The sequence below is a fragment of the Anolis sagrei genome, chromosome 6 (genome assembly GCF_037176765.1).
Source record: "Anolis sagrei isolate rAnoSag1 chromosome 6, rAnoSag1.mat, whole genome shotgun sequence".
Taxonomy (NCBI): domain Eukaryota; kingdom Metazoa; phylum Chordata; class Lepidosauria; order Squamata; family Dactyloidae; genus Anolis; species Anolis sagrei.
Genome location: NC_090026.1, coordinates 60,682,769 through 60,704,690, shown reverse-complemented (window position 1 = coordinate 60,704,690; position 21,922 = coordinate 60,682,769). Strand labels below are relative to the sequence as shown.

The 21,922-nt window shown below is 38.7% G+C and overlaps 1 protein-coding gene across 2 annotated transcripts in view; it reads right to left on the bottom strand.

The window, feature by feature from the left end:
- Positions 1 to 2,717: 2,717 nt before the first annotated feature.
- The window catches only part of RECK (reversion inducing cysteine rich protein with kazal motifs), a 61,439-nt gene continuing 42,234 nt past the window's right edge, over positions 2,718 to 21,922 (bottom strand). For both annotated transcript variants that reach the window (XM_067470148.1, XM_060781482.2), the window contains 9 exons: positions 21,348 to 21,485; positions 18,476 to 18,664; positions 17,755 to 17,877; positions 16,032 to 16,197; positions 14,576 to 14,771; positions 11,799 to 12,009; positions 9,805 to 9,878; positions 6,701 to 6,853; positions 2,718 to 6,238 (listed from right to left, as the gene is read on the bottom strand). In XM_067470148.1, coding sequence (XP_067326249.1) covers positions 6,023 to 6,238; positions 6,701 to 6,853; positions 9,805 to 9,878; positions 11,799 to 12,009; positions 14,576 to 14,771; positions 16,032 to 16,197; positions 17,755 to 17,877; positions 18,476 to 18,664; positions 21,348 to 21,485 — 1,466 coding nt within the window. In that variant the 3' untranslated portion in view covers positions 2,718 to 6,022. The remainder of the gene's footprint in view (positions 6,239 to 6,700; positions 6,854 to 9,804; positions 9,879 to 11,798; positions 12,010 to 14,575; positions 14,772 to 16,031; positions 16,198 to 17,754; positions 17,878 to 18,475; positions 18,665 to 21,347; positions 21,486 to 21,922) is intronic.

The window sequence follows — 21,922 nt, the reverse complement described above, 5'->3', positions numbered from 1 at the left end:
TTGCTGACAAAAACCGTATCACTGAGTGAACCTCACATGCGGCGGGTGAGTTGATAGTCTTAAACATTTTTAAAGCACAGAACAGAACCGTACAGGTTAGCTACTGAGCGGAAACTGAGCACAGTTTTTCCCAAGGCATGCCGGTACACGACACACGCGCTCGTTGCGGTATGCGCGCGAACTACTAGTGTCTACAACAAAACGGACCTTACTTAAAAAATATGCAATCTAAGCACTTCAGCTCATGCATAGGAACTCGCCCAGTTTTCACTTCCCTCTGCAGCTTTTTGTGTACTCAAGTTGCTTGTGAAAGTAACCCCACATTTAAAAAAACATTTTGTAAGAAACTTTTCAGCCTTTTGTAAAAGCAGATGTTGAAAGAGCTAGCAGGAAATATTGTGCTTGTGGGAACTGTTAGAAAACAGCTGGCATTGGCAGAGTTTCCTTCTATTGGAAACCTCAAATAGAAATGCTGTCCTTATACACCAGCTGGCAATCCCTCAAGTGTCTTTATCAGAATTTCTTCTCTTTCATATATAGTAACTAGCTGTACCTGCCACGCGTTGCTGTGGCCGACCTTCCCTCCCTCTTTCGCTCCTTTTTTCTCTCCTTCCCTTTTCTTCTTCTTTCTCTACTTCTTTCCTTCCTCCATTTTTCTTTTCCTTCTCTGCCTCTTTCCTTCCTTCCTTTGCTTTTTGCTTCCAGAGGTCTGTGTTTAGTGGAGCCGACAAAGAGAAGGAGACTGGGAGGGAAGGAAGGAGGGCCCACACATGGAAAGGGACTCCATGGCTAGGCATCTCTTTCCTCACAACGGTTGGTGCATCAGTCTTCTCGCACACTGGGGAGGGGGGCTTTTGTGCATGTTCTATTAGGTATTTGTGACTGGGATTTTAAAGTTAGTTCCCCTTCATTTTTGAAGATTTTTTTGTTTGGAAGACATAAATTGGATTAGAATGTGTTTTGCTGCCAAATTTGGTGCCAATTTGTCCAGGGGTTTTTGAGTTCTGTTAATCCCACAAACGAACATTGCATTTTTATTTATATAGATAAAATATTAAAAACAGTAGCAAGCATGAAATATTAAAAACAGTAGTAAGCATGAAATATTAAAAACAGTAGCAAGGGTACATACTTGTAGTTTAAACTCCTGAATTTGTCATTTAGTAATATTGTATAGTGCTCATTCAATGCAATAATTGGGAATGCTTTGCCTTGATGTTGAATATACTTTGGTTCTTTCCATTTGATTTGAAATTAGAGATCGTTATCACTAAGGGAGAAAACAGATCTTCAAACAAAAACATTACATTAAAATATGCCATTTGTATATCAGATTTCATAAAATTAACACATTTTTAAAGGACACATGAGAAAATATTTTTATTGAAAAAATATTTCATATTGCATTGCAGCTTTTTTCTTTTTGTAAGAGTTAAAGCAAGACATGTGTCACAAAATCGCGAGAACAACACCAATGCTGAAATTAACTTTCAGTGCTTTCTTCTTATATTCAGTCATTTGGCAAAAACAATGTTACCTGCATATCCTTCAAAAGTTAGCTTTCATAATACTGATACAAAATACTTCATGTAAATAAAGTTCAGGTGCACAAAGACTAAAAGGATATATTCAGCAGGGTCTCCTGGATGAGTCCGATTAAAAGGAATGGCCTAAATCCTGTTAGCTCTGGGACATATACCATATTTTATCATATAATAGTCGCTACTGTATGACAATCCCCATTTTTTGGGTAGCAAAATTAGTATTTGTGTTCCTTACAAAAAAGTCATAACTATGAAATTGAGGTCCCTGGAACTCGGATCTTCGTTCCATCTTCCGCTCCAAAGAGATCCATTTCAGATTTTGTAAACTGCCTTCCTTTTGGAGAAAGAAGGAAGGGAGAAAGAATCTTCTCTCCTCTTTCTTCCTTGGCAAGTTAGTTTAAAAAACACAAACATAAATGGGGCTGTTTGAGCCTGGATCCTGTCGAAAAAAATCTGTTCCTGATTTGAAAGCGTTATTTCCTGTTTAATTGTGTGGTATTTACTTTGAAAATAGTTGCTATACCCCAGAAAGTTTGTTTTTGTGACTGCCACAAACGATGTTGAATTGGTTGAGACTCTATGAGATATTCATTAAAAAACTATAAGAACATGTGCTGCAGGATGTCCTGCAAAAACCAAGTTTTTGCAGTTTAATAATCTTTTCCTATATTTTTATGATGGAACCAATTAGGGAATTAAATTTATAACCCAGGAACAAAAATCATATTTTATAAAAGTAAAGGTTTCTCCTGACATTAAGTCTAGTTGTGTCTAGACTTAATGTCAGGTGTGGGTGGGTGTGTGAAATGATGTCTTTTGAGTTCCTATAAAGGAAGCCTCTATCCTCTTTGAACTGTCTCAGAAGTGGGCACTTTGTTTCTAGCGTGTCATTTACTCCTATCTTGGCATTTAAGTCTCCCATTATTAGGATGGATACTCTAGGACAGGGGTCCTCAATCTAAGGCCCGTGGGCCGGATACGGCCCTCCAAGGTCATTTACCCAGCCCTCACTCAGAATCAACCTAAGCCTGAAACGACTTGAAAGCACACAACAACAATCCTATCTCATGAGCCAAAAGCAGGCCCACACTTCCCATTGAAATACGAATAAGTTTATATTTGTTAAAATTGTTCTTCATTTTAATTATTGTATTAAGTGGGGGGGGGGGGGGGTTGCACTACAAATAAGATTCCATCTGAACATGAGGAAGAACTTCCTGATTGTGAGAGCTGTTCAGCAGTGGAACTCTCTGTCCTGTATTGTGGTGGAGGCTCCTTCTTTGGAGGTTTTTAAACAGGCTGTTATGGCCATCTGTCAGGGGTGCTTTGAATGCAATATTCCTGCTTCTTGGCAGGGGGTTGGACTGGATGGCCCATGAGGTCCCTTCCAACTCTATGATTCTATGATATGTGCATAGGAATTCATTCATGTTTTTTTCAAATTATAATCCGGCCCTCCAACAGTTTGAGGAACTGTGACCTGGCCCTCTGATTAAAAAGTTTGAGGATCCCTGCTCTAGGATAACAAGTCATTTGGGATAATATATATTCATCGACCCTTGGCCAGGTTTCCTCTAATTGCTTTTTAATCTTGTAGGGGGGAGGTAGACCGTTATAATTGCTATCTTTGATTCTGAGGGGGTGGTGCTTATCTCAATTTCTAAGCCGAAGAGCTGGCGTTGTCCGTAGACACCTCCACGGTCATGTGGCCAGCATGACTGCATGGAGTGCTGTTACCTTCCTGCAGAAGCGGTACCTATTGATCTCACATTTAGATGTTTTCGAACTGCTACTTTAGCAGAAGCTGAGGCTAACAGTGGGAGTTCACCTTGCTCGCTAGATTCAAACCGCCAACCTTTTGGTCAACAAGTTCAGCAGCTCAGTGGTTTAACCCACTGCACCACCACGGGGCCCATCTTACACAGTGTTTTTTTTTAAAAAAAGAACTGGAGAATCAAAGACAGATTTTTTTTCACTGTGTAGCAATCACGCCACAATTTTTCAATTATGTGATAAAATATGGTATGCGAGAATTCAAGTCAAAGGTGACTGTGGCAGCAAAGAACTCACTGGGAGTACAGTAGCACTGAGGAAGGAACAATCAGAAGTGGTGACAGTGGTAGGAAAAAGCTACCTGCTCCAATACACTTATGAATGGCTCTGGAGGTGGGGAGGCAGCCCTCAGGCCCAAGGGTTTCTGTGGGTTTGGGGTAACTGCGAGGGACAGGAAAACGGCACTGCCTACTCCTCCAAGAGCACCTTAGCTCCACAGGCTCCTTCCCTGAACAGCAGCCATGGCAGAATCAGATCTCAGTGATGGCAGCTTTCTACTTCCCCTTTGTCTCGTCCACATGAGAGCCTTGAGAAAGTGCAAGAACATGCAAAAATGAACTTTTACGGATTTTTAACAACAGGATTCCAGACAATGGGAGCTGAACACCATCACTACTGTGCTTTACCAGATCCCATTTACCGTACTTTAATAGGACCTAAACAGGAGAACTAGCTGATGGACTGGTTCCTTTTTTAAAAAAATATATGCTTTGTATAAAATATTAACATGCTAAAATGTAAATTTAGATAATATGCAAATTATGCAGTATCTAACATGTATAAATAGCTAAAAATTCTTCACAACATTTCTCCTAAAAGGAAATCAGAGTAAACGATTTGCATCATCAATCTGTACCTTGCATACATTTTTATAAGGAGGATATTAGCTTAAAATATTGGGTGATGATATTCTGCAAACAAGTCTGTGCGGCCGTAATTTTGCTCCACTATGTTAACCTCTGCAGAATCAACCCCGTGATCATATTCTTCATAATAAAATATAATATGTATTTACACAAAACATTAGTTATTCATTTTGTTTTTGGTAAAACTGTTAAGTAGCAGCAATTTGTTTGTCAAAAACCAATGTCGAAAAATAGGTTTATGTTTAACATTTTGAATGATATACCTCTAAGTCATATAAAAATAATACTTTTCAATACTCTTATGCAACATGTGTCTACTGCTGAAAATGAAGTTGAAAAATCTGCACAATTTCTTCTTTCAAGGAAAAGAAAGCAGTTGACTTAATTGAAAAATGATTTTGTCTTCACAGTAAGAAACTGGCAGGTATGGAACAGATATTGTGTAGATGAAAAAATGTACACTGCACATAATTTTTGAAAATCAATCTTTTGTCCAAAACTAGGATGTTCTTTGTGTGTGCCAGTCGCATAAATGGCTGTAACTGAAAACTGGAAGGAAAAGTTCCAAACACCTGTTTCCCCTTCACTGGAAACATTTAAAAAGAACCTCAAAACCTGGCTTTTCCACTACACCTTTGGTGAATAGGTGCTCAGCATGATATTTTATATCCCCTCAACGTTTTCAGCTAATGAAGTTCGTGCCCTCCAAATAGGATGTTCTGCCCCACAACTATGTGTGTTTTATGAGTTCCATTTAAATGCCCTGCTCCTACTTTATTTCATCATAGTCTGTTAATTGTTTTTTATTAGGAATATGTGGCCGGCCCATTGTCATCTCTATCGTGATTATGTCTATTTGAATTTTTGTTTTATATTATTTTATTACTACTATTATTATTTTATTATTATTTTAATGTCATTTTGATAATGTTGTCTGATGTATATGCTTCGATTTTATTGCTGTATTAAGTTGTCCGGGCTTGGCCCCATGTAAGCCGCTCCGAGTCCCCATCGGGGAGATGGTGACAGGGTAGAAATAAAATTTATTATTATTATTATTAGAAGAAGAAGATATGTATTTCCATTGACTATTTGACAAAATGCATACTCTTATATGCTGCTGGGAAGCTCCTATATACAGCCTCCCAATAGAGTTGTGCAAAATATCATGTTATGCATAAATGTCTTTGGATAAACTATGCTTTTTGTGTTCAAAACTATGTTTTGAAGTATGCATAGTCACAAAAAAGTACTAGGAACACAGTCAACTTGAAGCAGCACCAAGTACAATGTAGTGTTCTTCCCATAAACATGTACAGCTAGACTGTCTGAATTGTGTTGATTTTTGCTTGTAAGTTGTACTCTAAGATTTGAAAACTGTTTTCCAGAGAAGTGAAAGCAATATGCTAGAGTAATTGACGACTGTGTTCATTTCTTTTGTCCTGCTACTATTCAGGCAAACGTTGCTAATTTTTGAAGCATTAAATAGGTCTGACCAAACAACAGAGGGCTTAAAGAAATGAATACACATGCAGTGGGCTCTATCATTATCTCTGCAAACTGCTTTCAGGGTAAATGACTACTTGTTTGATAATTTTAAAAGTTTGCTGTATTATGTATGTTACTCTAGTGATGATAAATATTCTTTGTGGAAGTGGGTGGAGAGACAACTCTGATCAAGTTGCCAACTCTCAAAAAGAAATATAGGTTATCAGCAGTTCTGAATGTCTTTCGCAAAACAAATACAAAATCCCACAACAATAACTAGTTTCTTTGCCACTATGTCCTACATTGTGTGGCCGAGAAAGCGACCACAAAGCTCCAAAAGAGCAAATGCAATGCTGGCCCAACTTGACTGCAGGAAGACAAAACTCCAAACGAAATTTCCACTTGGGCTGCTATAAGTGCTGAGAGTGGCACATGGGATGCTAAAGCAGGACTGTCGGAGTTGATCAGTGATTCAATCTTTTCTGCTTCTTTATTGCAGGCTTCAATCTAAGAAAAGATAAAGATTGGTTTTTGAAATATTTCCCTTCTAGGTTGTTGTAGGTTTTTCGGGCTGTATGGCCATGTTCTAGAACAGGGGTCCTCAAACTATGGGTCGAGGGCCGGATATGGCCCTCCAAGGTCATTTACCCGGCCCTCACTCAGGGTCAACCTAAGTCTGAAACAACTTGAAAGCGCACAACAATAGCAGCAGCAACAACAACCCTATCTTATTAGCCAAAAGCAGGCCCACACTTCCTATTGAAATACTAATAAGTTTATATTTGTTAAAATTGTTCTTCATTTTAATTATTGTATTGTTTTTAAGTGTTTTTTGCACTACAAATAAGATCACTTTCAGACTTGTTTTAAATGCTCATATGATTAAAAAATAGAAAAAAAATTGAGCCAAATAAAGCATAGTAAGTAAACAAAACCAATACAAAACTACTGGTGTTTAACAAATTATACCTGAAGTGGCTTGGGATTCTCATCAACAGGAACGATGAGTATCACAATTTCAGATTCTATGCTGAAGTATCCAAATACATCACACTGTGGTACAGAAACATGGAGACGAATTTTTTGCAGTATTTCAAGTACAGTAATTGGACGTTTGGTTACCTGAAAGAAATTTTATTTTTATTTTTTTTACAAAACAAAGCTTTCAATTGCAAAAGTGATATTTGATATTAGATCAAGTAATATAAAATATTTTCCTTCTTAAAATAATTGATTTTAAAATAATTGATATGGAGAATGTTTAGGCAAAGAAAGTGTGCTTGAAAATATATTTTGAAAGGACAGAAGACAATGAAAGGTTTAGTTGGAGAATTATACAAAACAATGATAAAGGACGATGAATATGTAGTCAGAACATTACAAAATAAGTGGCAGAAGGAGGGGACACTCACAAAACAAACTATTGAGGAATTAAAGAAAGGGGTAAATAAAATTAAAATGGAAAAATATAAAGAATTAGAAAGGAAATTCATCTGGAAATGGTACAGGACACCATCTCAATTAGCAAATATGGGAACAGGATTAAGTCCAATGTGTTGCCATTGTAAAGTAGATAAAGGTTGGTATGCACATATGTGGTGGGACTGTTTAAATGCAAAAACTTTTTGGAATAAGATAATTAGAAAAATTGGGAAACTTTTCAAAATAACAATACAAGTCAATATGGAATTTATGCTAATGGCAATTACAGGGAATAAAAATATTGAGGCGAAGAACCAAAACTTATTTAAAGCAATGATTTTAGCAGGAAAGGCGGTAATAGCCTGGGGGTGGAGAGATGAAAAAAATGGAATTTGGAAAATTGGAATAATTATTTATTTGAACAAGTCCAATCAGATATTATTGAATGTATAACCCAAGAAGATTCACAGGAGGACAAAACAGAAGAAATTAAAGAGAAATAGGCAACATATATGAAATGGGTAGAAGAAGGCAAAGCCAGCATAGAAATTGTACAAAAAATGCAAAAGTTGTGTGCGTGGTTAAAAATAAAGATATAGAGAGAAATGTGGTGGGAGGGGTAGGAAAGGGTGGTGGAAGGAGGGGGGAGGAAAAAAAAAGAAAATAATAATAATAATAATGTATTGTCGAAGGCTTTCATGGCTGGAATCACTAGGTTCTTGTGGGTTTTTTTGGGCTATAGAGCCATGTTCTAGAGGCATTTCTCCTGACGTTTCGCCTGCATCTATGGCAAGCATCCTCAGAGGTTGAGAAGGTCTCAACCTCTGAGGATGCTTGCCATAGATGCAGGCGAAACGTCAGGAGAAATGCCTCTAGAACATGGCCCTATAGCCCAAAAAAACCCACAAGAACCTAATAATACTAATAATAATAATAATAATAATAATAATAATGTAATATGAACAAACCTGTAAAGAATGAGAATAGATAATACAGAAATATGTTACTATAATGTATGCCTACAATAGACAAGTATTATCTGTTCAAATATGTTTTTATTTTTCTTTCTCAATAAAAAAAGGAAAACAAAAAAAGTGGTAAATATAACTTTCAGACATTTTTACATTTGGATCAAACAAAACTGAGTAATAAGTGAAGTTCTCAGATATGGCCAGAAGTTTGTTTGGCCAGGCTCAGCTACTGCTTGGGGGAAGTCTTCAGCAGAGGATTATTCTTATGAGGGTTGCAGGAAGCTTGGAAGGGGTTAACCACATGGTTCCCAAAATGGAGCACGCACAAACCAGAGGATGAGGGGAGAGCAGTTTGATTTTTAGGGCAGGGGGCAATTCGAGAATGAGTTATTAATAGTGAAATGTTTTGCATTTCTTAATAGCCCTAGGGGTCTTGTGTACAGTATATATAAATTGTGCCATACACATTTTTAAGATTGGTAATGTTTTTAAGAAATGGCAATGAGCTGGTGACAATGGAGAGGGGGAAAGGAGTGCTGAGAGCATAGACTTAACTAGAGAATGCATGAGCACAGAAAAGGGAGGCCACTTTCATTCCAAACAACCCCACTTCTTTCAGTGTTCTTTTACCATTACAAGCTATACAAAATGTCTTTTTGTTCTGTATATGGATGTAGCAAGAACCCTATACGGTTCCGGCCCAGTTTACCTGTCCGAACGTATTCTCCCCTATGAACCATCAAGAGTGTTAAGTTTGTCTGGAGAGACCCTGCTCTTGGCCCCGCCGTCTTCGCAGGCGCGTCTGATGGGCCTTTTCTGTGGTGGCCCCTTGGCTATGAAATTCCCTCCCAAATGAAATTAGATCTGCCCCCTCCCTCCTGACCTTTAGGAAGCTAGTGAAAACCTGGCTGTGCAACAAAGCTTTTGTGGAATGATGTCTGAGACCGGCAATCAACTAATGGTACTGATTATAATATATGGACTGGACATACGGACTGAGTTGGACACGATTTTATCCTGGTGAATGGCTTTTATGTAATTTTATGTAATTTATGTAATGTAATTGGTAACTTAATGTTATGTATTATGTTTTAGATTTTCAGTTTTAGCATTGAATCTTTGCTGTTAGCCGGTCTGAGTTCCTCTGCAGAGGTAGAAAAGATCGGGATATAAAAGTTTTAAATAAATAAATAAGAAATCTGTGAATTGGATATAAATCATTCAAATCAATTTGTTCTTTTGTTTTTCCCTTTCATGGATGCCATGTTCTTTGGAAGCATGTTTAGACCATGTTCGTGGCCTTTTAGACTTCTTCTACGTGACCCACCAAAGTAAAGAGTAAAAAAGAAAAGCTTTAGAATGAATAAAACCAGATCAAAGCTATGAAAAAATGGCAGGTCGAGTGGAATATGCCTAGCTCAGAAAGCTTTGCAAGCCATACTGGAAAGCTGGAAGGCCTAGTGGACTGTAACATGTCTGCAGACGAGGAGTTCCCTAGGGGTTAAACACACGGGTGTTTAACAAATATAGAGCCTTCCCCTAGTTTGTTGTATGAGTGATATTATAACTACCACCAGGATTGTATAGGGCCCATGAGTAGAACATGTTTGTTTATCTCCTATGCTTCCATCCACACTGTTGTCCAATAGCTTAATATTTTCAGAACCTGAGTTTACTCACCCTGGCAAAGATATCCAGCTTTTCCTTGTCATACAAAACCCGCAGCATCCCTGCATATAGGGGACAGCATGCTCCTGCACAATAAAGAGATAACACATGTCCAAACAGATTTATAAATAAAATTTATGATTTAGTGGTTTATATTGTGTGTGGTATTCAAATATTCAAACCAACAGGCAACATCTCTAGACCAGAATGAAGGACATCTATTCAGCATGCTATTTCACACAGGTGTCAACCAGGCGCCTCCAGAAAATAATAATAATAATAATAATCATCATCATCATCATCATCATCATCATCATCTTTATTTATACCCTGCCACCATCTCCTCAATGGGGACTCGGAGCGGCTTACATGAGGCCAAGCCCAAATAACTATTACAATAAAGAAAAACCAAAGCACAAACCGAAAACGCGAACAATAAACAATAACATCATACTTACATAAAACATATCAATACATAACAATGTAAAAATTACAGTAAACACAGGCACAATAACAATGGGCAGCCTACATGTCATGATTAAAAGACAAACTAATTAAAACTAATTAAAAACTCAGGCGAGATAAAAGAGAGAAGCAGGTAATTTGCGGAGGAGAGCTCATTATAACGGGAGCTTTCCCACAAGGGAGGGATGTATACTCCAATGACAGAACTTTGAGGCTGAGCAATCATGTGAAATTATATACCTATTATATATATATGGTGAGGCATGGGCAAAGGAACCTGGAAAGAGTGAGCTTCCCTCCAGCTCTTCCTATGCCAGTCATATGGCTTAGAAAGAAGAAAAGGGGTCTGCTACCTTGCAGAAGGTCCTTTTTTCTCTCTTCTCCGGGGAGAAATCAATGGTGTGGAGAGCAGGAAGGGAGTGCACCCAACCTCCCTGGGTTGCCTGAGCCCGGGGAGCATGGGATGGCTGTCGGGGCAGTAGCACTGGATCCAGCACAGGGATGCAGGATAGCTGTTCCCACTGCCCCAACACAGGAAAACGTACATATCTTGCTGCAGGGGGCTTATTAGCCCCCTATTAAGCAGCTTACCCCAGGTTAAATCTCTTTAGCTTGTGTGCATTGTGTGAAGGCAAACAGGCTAATGAGCCTCTACACTGCATTATTTGGCAGTAAAGAAGCACCCTATGCTATCATAACAGTTTGTGGCATTTAACTCTCTAAAGAAATAAGCATGACATTCATAATTATAGCCTCACAGCATGGACACAATAAGCATAACTGTAACAAGATAACTTCTGCATAAAAGTTGCCACTCCATAATAGTTGCACCCCCATTTTTGGGGGTGCAAAACTGATATATTTCTGTTCGTTGAATAATAGTCGCAGAGCCGCTTGGGGCTGATTTCCAGTTCCTCCCTTTCTTTTTTCTCCAAAGGCAAGGCAGTTTAAAAACTATGAAATGGAGGTCTCTGGAATATAGATCTTCACTCTTTCCTCCTTTCCCCAAACAGCTTCATTTCAGATATTGCAAATTGCCTTGCCTTTGGAAAAAGAAAGAAGGGAGGGAAAATTTTCCCTCCTCTTTCCTCCTTTTTTTGAGGCAAGGCACTTTAAAAAAAACAACAACAGAAATTGAGCTTTTCGAGGCAGGAGCACTCCTCGTTTTTAATAAAGACCAGGAACTGGAGAATCAAAGATGTGACTATTATGTGATTTTTTCATCACATAATAGTCACATCTCTCCCTTTCAATAAAAAGGCATAAAAAGTGTGACTGTGACTATTACATGAAATATAGTGTTCCCAGTTTTGTTTTCTTTCCAGGTAGAAGACAAGTTGTATGATCTCTGCATACACTGACCTCTTCAAATCATAAATGCATTATTGTGGTTACACTAAAAAAAGTACTAAGACCAGCTTATCTATTTTTTTCTGACTAAAGTATGCAAGATCTAAAATTCTGCTGTTTCAACAGAACCTAAACAATTATGTTTCTCTTAATATTGTCAAGATGCTCTCAAACTTCAATTGTATTCTCACCTGGTGGAGTAACTGGCCTGTATCCAATATCTGAAAGATGAGGACATGTAACAGATGCACATTCTCCTTGGTAACTATAGTCAGAAAGGACTCCTACAGCTTGACAAGGTCCACTGTAATCTACAGCAACACGATCAGAATAGGCAGCACATACATTGCTGTAGGTTTCACCATTATGGCCACATACCAGATCTACTGAGCTGCAAAAAGACTGAAAAAAACCCACCCCAACAAAGTGAATATCTCTAAAATCTTATAATTCTTTCCAAATTAAAAGCAGAATGCAATTATCTGAGATTGAAAACAACCACATGCAAACTAACAATTATTTAATACTTACGTTATGTTTGAAACTCAGTCATTTGTTATTCCAAAAACCAAAAGGACTTATATCATATATATACAAAAATCTACTGACTTGGAACACAGAAGAGGAAGTAGTAAAAGACTTGATGGTTAGATGGGCTCAAAACATAGGCCAAGAGATAAAAATGACCCAATGGGAAAAGACATGGAAGAGAAGAATGAAATACACTGCATGTCAAAACCTAAAAGAAAATGTTTACTAAATGCACTTGTGATGGTACTTCCTCCAGAGAGACTAGTCAAAATGTATGGAAACATATTCACAAGCTGGCAAATCAGGCAAAGTTGATAATAACTATTGCATCAACTTGGACTGATATTTGGAGAGACATAACTAGGAGCACTCCCAAGCTGAGGACAGTGTCTTTCAGGGGGAGTGTAACCTCAACCAGAACTGGTTGACATACCTCCATCCCCAGAAAAGGACCTTTGATGGCAAGCATCTCTGGTTTGTCTGGATTCAGTTTCAATTTGTTTGTCCTCATCCAGCCCATTAACTTTTCCACTCAATCAATCAGAGGAGACTCACTATCCTTAGGCTGTTTGTGAAGGCCTGGAGAAATATATTTGGGTGTCATCAGCAAACATATAACACCCCACCCCATGCCTATAGACGATCTCTCACAGTAGTTAGTGTAAATATTTAAAAGCATTAGGGATAGAATGGCACCTTGTGGGATGTCATATGACTGTTCCTTTCCTGAGGAACAGTTATCCCTATGCACCTGCCTGAAGGTACTACCAGAACCACTGCAGCACAATGCCTCCAATTCCCAGTCCCTCCAGGTGTTTCAGAAGGATACTATGGTTGATGGTATTAAAAGCTGCTGAGAGGTCTAGAAGCACCAGCAGAGACACACACCTGTTGTCAGTGTTACGATGGAAATCACTGACATTAAGGCAACAAAAGCAGTCTCAACTCTGTATCCTGCTCTGAAGCTGTTTTGAAATGGGTCAAGGAAGTGTGTGTCATCCAAGGCTCCCTGAAGTTGCAGGCAACTGCCTTCTCAATCACTTTGCCCCAAAAAAAGGAAGATTAGAGATTGGTCTGTAATTATTAAGGTCTAGGGGATCTAGGGAGGGCGTTTTCAGCAGTGGTCTAACTACTGCTACTTTGAAACAAGATGGAAAATCCTCCTCTCTAAGAGATGCATTAAAAATTCATTGTATTTGAGAATGAATTGCATCTCCTTCTTGGACAACCAGCCAAGAGAGGCAGGGATAAAGAAAGCAGGTTGTCCTCTTTACTTGCCCCAGCAGCTTGTCCACATCACCAATTGAAACTGATCCAGTGTAATCCCACTCAAAGAGTTGCTGGACACCTCATTGCTGGCCTCTGTTCCAATGAAAGTGTATAAGTCAACTTTTATGTGAGAGATTTTATCCGCAATATAGTTGTTAAAAGCATCACAGTGAGCTACTGAAGGTTCTAATAATGGGTTCAGAGGAGAGGGTACCTGAGTTAGACCTCTCACCTCTCTGAACAGCTCAGCTGGACATGAATCTGCAGACACAATGTGTGTAGATAAGAAAGTTGTCTTCACTGCATGTATTGCCACATCTATACCATGTCTTGTCGCATAAAAGTCGAATTTTCCGCCATCTGCACTCTAGTTGTCATTCTTCCAATTTCATTTCCCTAAGGGTCTCTGTATAATAGGGAGCCTGGTTTGTTTTGCAATAGAATTGCTCAGAATTTTGTGGTAGCAATGTTCAGGAAGACAAATAGTCATGAAAAACTGGATCCAGCTTGTGTGTGCCCAAAACGGTTCAAAGCTTTTAATATAATTGTTATAAAATCAAAATTAAGATGGAGGATTAAGGGAGTGAGAGACAGATCAAATCAGAAAACCTAAATTCCAAGCCTCAAAGGATTCTGCCAGTATCTACGGCAAGCAGTAAGACAACCTCAGGAAAAAGAATTTAAATAATTATAGGAGGGGATTGGACACTGTGGCTCACTGGCTCAGTGGTTTTCAACCTGTGGGTCCCCAGATGTTTAGGACTACAACTTCCAGAAATCCAGCCAGTTTTCCAGCTGTTAGGATTTTTGGGAGTCGAAAGGCCAAAACATCTGGGGACCCACAGATTGAGAACCACTGCTCTAGCTGTTTTTGGATTACAATACCCTCACTCCTTCACCATTAACTATGTATGCTAGAAAGGACTGATTAGAACTGTAGGCCAAAAATATTTAAAGAGCCACACTTCTCTATTCTTGTTTAAAAATCATACCATGCTCAATTGTTTAAAATGTATACATATTAAATTACATAAATGAAGAAAGAATAAAAGCAAAAGTATAAGAAATAAAATTATTATCATTATTAAAGAGCAAAAAAAATCTGACTTGGTCTAAATAAAATGTGGAACAATAAATGCCACAAATAACTTGAAATATTATTGCATACCTGACATGGACCTTTGTATGACATACTTTTTCCTTTCTGATGTAGAGTACACAGGTTTGCATATTCTACATTGTCTGTGTCACAGACAGGATCTCGCAACTGGTCACCACAACTGAATTGCCTAGGCACACATTCATACTGACTGCATCCAAATTTCTCAACACTGGTTAAGCAAACCTGTGGCTTTGGTATGCATCTAGTTAAAACAAAAAAAAATCCATATTATTTATGTTATTACACATACACTTAGCAGATCCCAGAGGTAATTTAATGAGGAACTACAAAACATAGGAGGCTGAAAGAAAGAGAATCAGTAAACCAAACACAATAAGTACTCCTACTTCATGGCTGCTTGGCTGTTTCCTAAATTGATAGGGAAAGAGGGAACCTCACTGACCTATGATCTCATTTCCTTTGCAGGTTTTTTTAATTAGCTCCCTCCTCCATTTCTGGATTTTTTTTTACTGCACTTCTGCAAGGCAAGTATCTACAATGATGCACTCTGCATTTGACGAAGTCAATTCACCTTGAATCTGGGATATACTAGGATCAGCTACAGTGCATGTTTGGTTGAACTTCCTTGAGACTTTAAAATGTGTTATATACCCTTAAATACATACTGTATATTCCAGCATATAAGACGACCCCCAACTTTTCCAGTTAAAATATAGTTTGGGATGTATTCGCCGTATAAGACTACCACTCTTCCAACGTACACCAAATAAAAATTTAAAAAGCATCAGATTTGATTTCAATATGGTAATTTTCCTATTACTGTACCTCCTTCTCTGCCTCTCAGATCTCGCACATGCGCACCTGCACCGCTTCACTGCAGTTTTCAGGAGTGAGATCTGAGAGACAGAGGAGGAGGTATGGTAATAAGATACAAGGGTGGGCTAGACAGGTAAAAGAGTTGTGTTTTTCTGGGCCCAGAGCCACTCTATCTCTTTTTTCCATATCCCGGGTGCCCTACACGCCTGCAGCTTGCAACACCCTTCACTTACACCTTCCCGGTGAGGTGCCCCTTCGCCTCACCATCGAGACCGCATTAAGTCCACGAATGCTGATGAATGGATTTTCTTCTACCATACTTGTACAGCGTCACTCTTAATGCTTTCCTACAGTCACTGCATATGGCAGGGACGCGGCCACTGCCATTTTTGAGCTCCCCCCACCATATGCAGCAACCACACATTCTCCAATCCGGATTGGAAGTTTCAGCACCCACTCTATAAGACGGCTCCTGGCGTAGAAGACTACTCCCACATATAAGACGACCCCGATGCATAAGGCTTCTCCAGTGTATAAGACGACTCCCACGTATAAGATGACCCCTGACTTTTGAGAAGATTTTAGTAGTCTTATATGCCAGAATATACGGTCGATTGCTTTTCATATGTAAGAAGGCTGATTAACTGAAGACATTTTCCTAATCTCAATTTTGTTAAATATTTACCTCTGATTTTTTAGGCAAGGATTAGATTTGCAAGGAGATGTGCAGGACCCAAATTCAAGCTGATTGTCCTGAAGCCCAACGCAACGTGCTATGCACACACTTGGATAGGTTCGTCCATTGTGCCCACACATTGGGACAAATTCATCTTCACAATTACATGGTAGACCTGAAAGAATTCGACCATTGTTAAGATTGTGCAGATTCACAAAATCCTTGAAATTCTGATTGTCTACAACACAATACCTCGTGCCCCACACCAATCCTGAAATTAGAGTTACAAACACTTAACTTAAATTCAACTATTAATTAAAAACAGGCGTGAAACAACAGGAAGTGAGAAGAAATCTACTCCTAGGAAAGGAAATTGACTCCTGGAAGAGTTATCATGGGAAAAGGGTCTCTCCAATGAAGCTTTATCACCAATGTTTGTTTTCACAATAACCCAACATTGCTTTCTTGTTTGCATGCTGCAAGTCGTCTCTGGTTGCTTCTGGATCGAGAGAATCGGCCGTCTACGAAGATGTTGCCCAGGGGACACCCTTGCGCTATGCTACTCTGCTGCTGAGTATGCATGCCCAGTGTGGAACACATCTCACCACACTAAAACAGTAGATGTGGCTCTTAATGAGACATGCCGCATTATCACAGGGTGTCTGCGCCCCACACCACTGGAGAAATTACACTGCTTAGCCGGTATTGCACCACCTGACATCCGCTGGGAAGTAGCAGCCAATAGTGAAAGGACCAAGGCAGAGACATCTCCAGCTCATCCCCTGTTTGGGTATCAGCCAGCACGTCAACGACTTAAATCAAGACATAGTTTTCTTAGATCTACAGAGACACTCGCTGGAACACCCCAGCAAGCGAGAGTCCAAAAGTGGCAAGCCCAAACCCAGCACCTCAATCCATGGGTGATACCAGATGAGAGACTCCCCCCTGGGCACACAGAACACTGGTCAACTTGGATGGCGCTGAACAGACACCACGAGGTGCAGAGCCAATCTTAAGAAATGGGGCTACAGGGTGGAATCCTCGGCATGCGAGTGTGGAGAAGAACAAACCACAGACCACCTGCTGCAATGCAAACTGAGCCCTGCCACATGCACAAGGGAGGACCTTCTTGCGGCAACACCAGAGGCACTCCAAGTGGCCAGATACTGGTCAAAGGACATTTAACCAACTACCAAGTTTGCAAAATCTGTTTTGTTTTTTTTAATCTCTGTGTTTGTTTTGTTCTGTTAGAATTGTAACACAATGGTATGGTTGCTGATGACACGATAAATAAATAACCCAACATTTTCAAAATCTAATTGACAAAGGGACAGAAAGTCTTTGCCTGGTGAAAAAAAAAAAAAGGATTCACCTGATGGCAGAAGTTAATAACTTTTCTAGCCTCTGAGAAAAAGTTTCAGAGCCCTGAGGGGAATCAATGAGAAGGCTCTGATTTATGTCCCCAAAAGCCATATTTATAAAGTTAGTGAGATTGAGAAAAAAAGTATTTCAAGGCATAAAATGGCTCATACAAGGAGATATCATCTATCAGCCTGTTTAACATTTTATAGGTTCTAATCAGCACTTTGAATTATGTCAAAAAAAGATCAGCAGATAAATGATAAAGGCTTGCCACTGAATATGAAGAGACAGACAGCTAAGAAAAACAAATACATTTCTTTTCGTACAACTTTTCACTGTTTTTAAATTTTCTTGTGTTTTGCAATTTTACCCGTAGATTTTCGGCGTTCATCATCCGAGCTGTATTCATTTAGACACTGGCGGGTTGTGCATATCAAATTTCCAGCAAAACAAGAACAGACATTGCAGTCTATCTTGAAAGATGTTCCATGGCCTTAAAATAAACGAAAGGAATGAATATGTATTTTACTTCAAAATACAGCTATATACAAGTAAAAATATCAAAAATAAATAAAATCTTACAAACAATAAAATTTCACATTGTATTTTTATTTTATTAATTTTATTTTGTATTTTATAAATTAATGAGTTATAGCTAAAAGTCTATCTTGAATGCCTGTAAAAATAGATCTAAAATTTTCTCAATTTAATATTTTGCCTCTTTTATTTTGGAAGAGAATTTCTGGTATTCTTTAGTAGACACTTTTTATCTTTTACTACCACATACATTTTCATTCTTCAGTGGGATCAAGAAACACATAAAGATTACTAAATTATATTTTAAAATAAACAGACATATGTAAGAAAACAAAATGCATACTACATACATGTATGATTCAATTGTTTAAAGTGATCTGTTTCTGCTTAGCATGCTACCCTTAGTTAAGGAGAAATTTATTCAGAATTGTTCCCAAAATTTGCAGGAATCTAAAATCTTCCGCTTAAGCATAACCAGTCTCTGTGTTAGGTTTGCTTTTTCCAAAACCTTAATATTGATTTTTTAGGAATGAATGACTTGCAATAGTACTTACTTTTTCGTTGCCCTCCAACAATGCATGACTTTTGATGGTCAACACAGTGCATTTCCATGCAATTTTCCAAAAGTCCACTTTGACTGCATGTACAAATTTTGTAGCAACCAACCTCTCCTGAAGAAGATGGAACCTGAATGAGTGTACCTTGGCGGACAATAAAATCAGAAGCTTCGCCCAATTTGCAGCCTGTGCACAAAAATAGATGTTACTGAATTTAAAAAAAATTAGGCATATACATCACAAAAAATGCTACAAGTTTACAGAAAGAAGAAAATAAAGGAGGGGGCAGAGAAAAGAAAGATCTATAGCAGAACTTTCCAAACTGCGTCGACTGCAATACGTAGGCGTGTCATGTGAATGCAATAAAAATGGGGAAAAAATCTTGGAAATATATGTCATTATCTCGCAAATCATAAATTTAAAAACATTTAAATGAGTGGTTTTCATTAGATATGTTGTGTTCCCTGATATTTCATTATTAAAACTTAAGTATGTTTCCAAATCTCTTATAAGGCATTGATTTAACCTCCAATTTGTTTGCAAAACTAAATTACTGTGTCACAAAAGGATGCATGTCTAAAAAGTCTGTCACCAGCATGAAATATTTGGAAAGTTCTGATCTATAGAATGAGATCGGGGTCTAAAAATATTGTAGCAAATCCCTAGGCGTGTCCTATGTCTCAGTGTGTCCCCTTATGATCCCATGAGAATTCAGAATCTCATAGAACCATAGAGTTGGATTAGACCTTTACAGCCATCCAGTCCTACATCTGACTTGTAGGAACACACAATCAAAGCATCTCTGACAGAAGGACTCCCAGCCTCTGCTAAAAACCTCCAGCGCACTCCACCATACTGAGGCAGCATATTATACTGCTGAACAACTCAGGTTTTCCCCAATATTTAGGTGGAATCTCTTTTCCTGCAATTTGAATCCGTTGCTCTATGTCCTAGTCTCCACGGCATCAGCAAACAAGTTAACCCCCTCCTTAATATGACATCCTTTCAAGTGTTGAAACATGGCTATCGTGTGGTTTCGCAACCTCCTTTTTCCAAACTAAACATTCCCAGCTTCCTAAGCTTCACTCAAAGGGCTTGGTTTCCAGCCCTCTGATCACTTTGGTTGTCCTTTTCTGGACATGTTCCATCTTGTCGATATCCCTCTTAAATTGTAGTACTCAGAACAGGACACGGTATTGCAGATCATAGAATCATAGAATCAAAGAGTTGGAAGAGACCTCATGGGCCATCCAGTCCAACCCCCTGCCAAGAAGCAGGAATATTGCATTCAAATCACCCCTGACAGATGGCCATCCAGCCTCTGTTTAAAAGCTTCCAAAGAAGGAGCCTCCACCACACTCCGGGGCAGAGAGTTCCACTGCTGAATGGCTCTCACAGTCAGGAAGTTCTTCCTCATGTTCAGATGGAATCTCCACTCTTGTAGTTTGAAGCCATTGTTCCGCGTCCTAGTCTCCAGGGAAGCAGAAAACAAGCTTGCTCCCTCCCCTGTGGCTTCCTCTCACATATTTATACATGGCTATCATATCTCCTCTCAGCCTTCTCTTCTTCAGGCTAAACATGCCCAGATCCTTAAGCCGCTCCTCATAGGGCTTGTTCTCCAGACCCTTGATCATTTTAGTCGCTCTCCTCTGGACACATTCCAGCTTGTCAATATCTCTCTTGAATTGTGGTGCCCAGAATTGGACACAATATTCCAGGTATGAGCTGTGACCAAAGCAGAATGCATCCTGGAATTGTATGTTCAACTTGTGTTCTCCTAAGATTCCTAGACCGCTTTCACACATGCATCCTATATCTGTATTTTATTTTTTTTTGCCTAAGTGACTTCCATGCATTTTTCCATGTTAAATATCATTTTGCTAGTCTTAGGCCAACTCTCTAATCTGTTATGGTCATTTTGGATTCTGATTCTGTTTTCTGGGATATTATCCCTCCCAATTCAGTGTCTTCTGCAAATTTGTCAAGCATGCCCTCTGTTCCATTATCCATGCCATTAATAAAAATGTTGAATAGCACTGGGCCCAGGACAGAACCCTGTAGCACATCAGTAGACACTTCTTTCCAGGTTGAAGAGGAGTTTTTTGGGTTTGGACAGTTAACCAATTCCTATCCACTTAACAGTAGTATTTTCTAACTACATTTTACTAGCTTCTTACTGTAGGGGGCTTGTCAAAGGCCTTAGAAATTCAGATATGCTACTTTCACAGCATTCCATTCATCTACCAAGCTTGTAGATGTCTATCAAAAGTTTATATAAAAAAAGACTTGTTTTAGAAAAACCCATATTAACATTTTGTGAGTTTGGCAGTGTGTTTAATGATGTGGTTTAGAATCTTTACTGGTATTGATGTCAGGGCAGTAATTGTTTGGGTCCTCTTTTTTCCCCTGTTTGAAGATGGGGTCATTTGCCTTCCTCCGGTCTCTGCTGGAACTTCTTCCCAGCTTCTCTCATGCTCCTAATGTAACTATTGATCAATTACTCCAAAAGCTGCCATTGTTCATAATTTACTTCTCTGCACATCTTTTCACGTTCTTGCACCTACTGAAATCTGGAACCTCATCTATAATAATATTATTTTAGCTGCCTTCCCCTATGAAGGATTCTGTTTTTATCATACATATCACAATGAGGATGTGTGGGTGTGTCTTCTATTATCCAGCTCATGCAAGTTTCAGCTTTTCTCTCTCTCTTGTATGACTTCCTAGAAAGCACAACCACAGGGTAATAATATTTTCACCAGTGTAGATCACCAACAGGATTCCGATCAATGTTGGTTCTTTTTGGAATCTTAACAGCATTTTTGAAACTGTCAAAACATTTAGGAATTGCAACAAAATCATGACCTACCCTGCACACAAAAATATGGAAGGCATGGTTCATCAGGCTGACATCCTTTTCTATTTACTTCACACAACTCATTGGCAGCACAAGGATTTGGGTTACAGGGGTGAGTAACATCTTCTATATTATCCAAAGAACTTGGATCTAGGTGAAAAAAAAGAGACTACCTTTGTTTTTTTTCAGACATCATAACATTCTATTTGAAATGTTTGTGATCAATAAAATAAAAAGGATGACAAAAATGAACTTCTTCCCTGAAAATACATGAAAGAGGTCCATGTGGTTTTCCTTTCCTTTTCTTCTTTGTTTTTTTTTTTTTTGTTTTTTTGCCACTATATACACTATACACAAAAAACCGTGAACATGAGAGTGGGACACAAGTAGTTTGCCTTGCCTCCCTTTAGAATAGATTCCAACATTTAAACATGTCTCCAAACAGTATTGGTGGTGAGGCACTAATTCAATCCTGCCTGTAAAAAGGCCAAGATGGAGCCTACTGTGGTCAACTACAAAACACTTTCCAAGCATTCATAGAGACATTTCATGAAAAGTTTCCTAGCTACAAGAATCTGAATGTCATC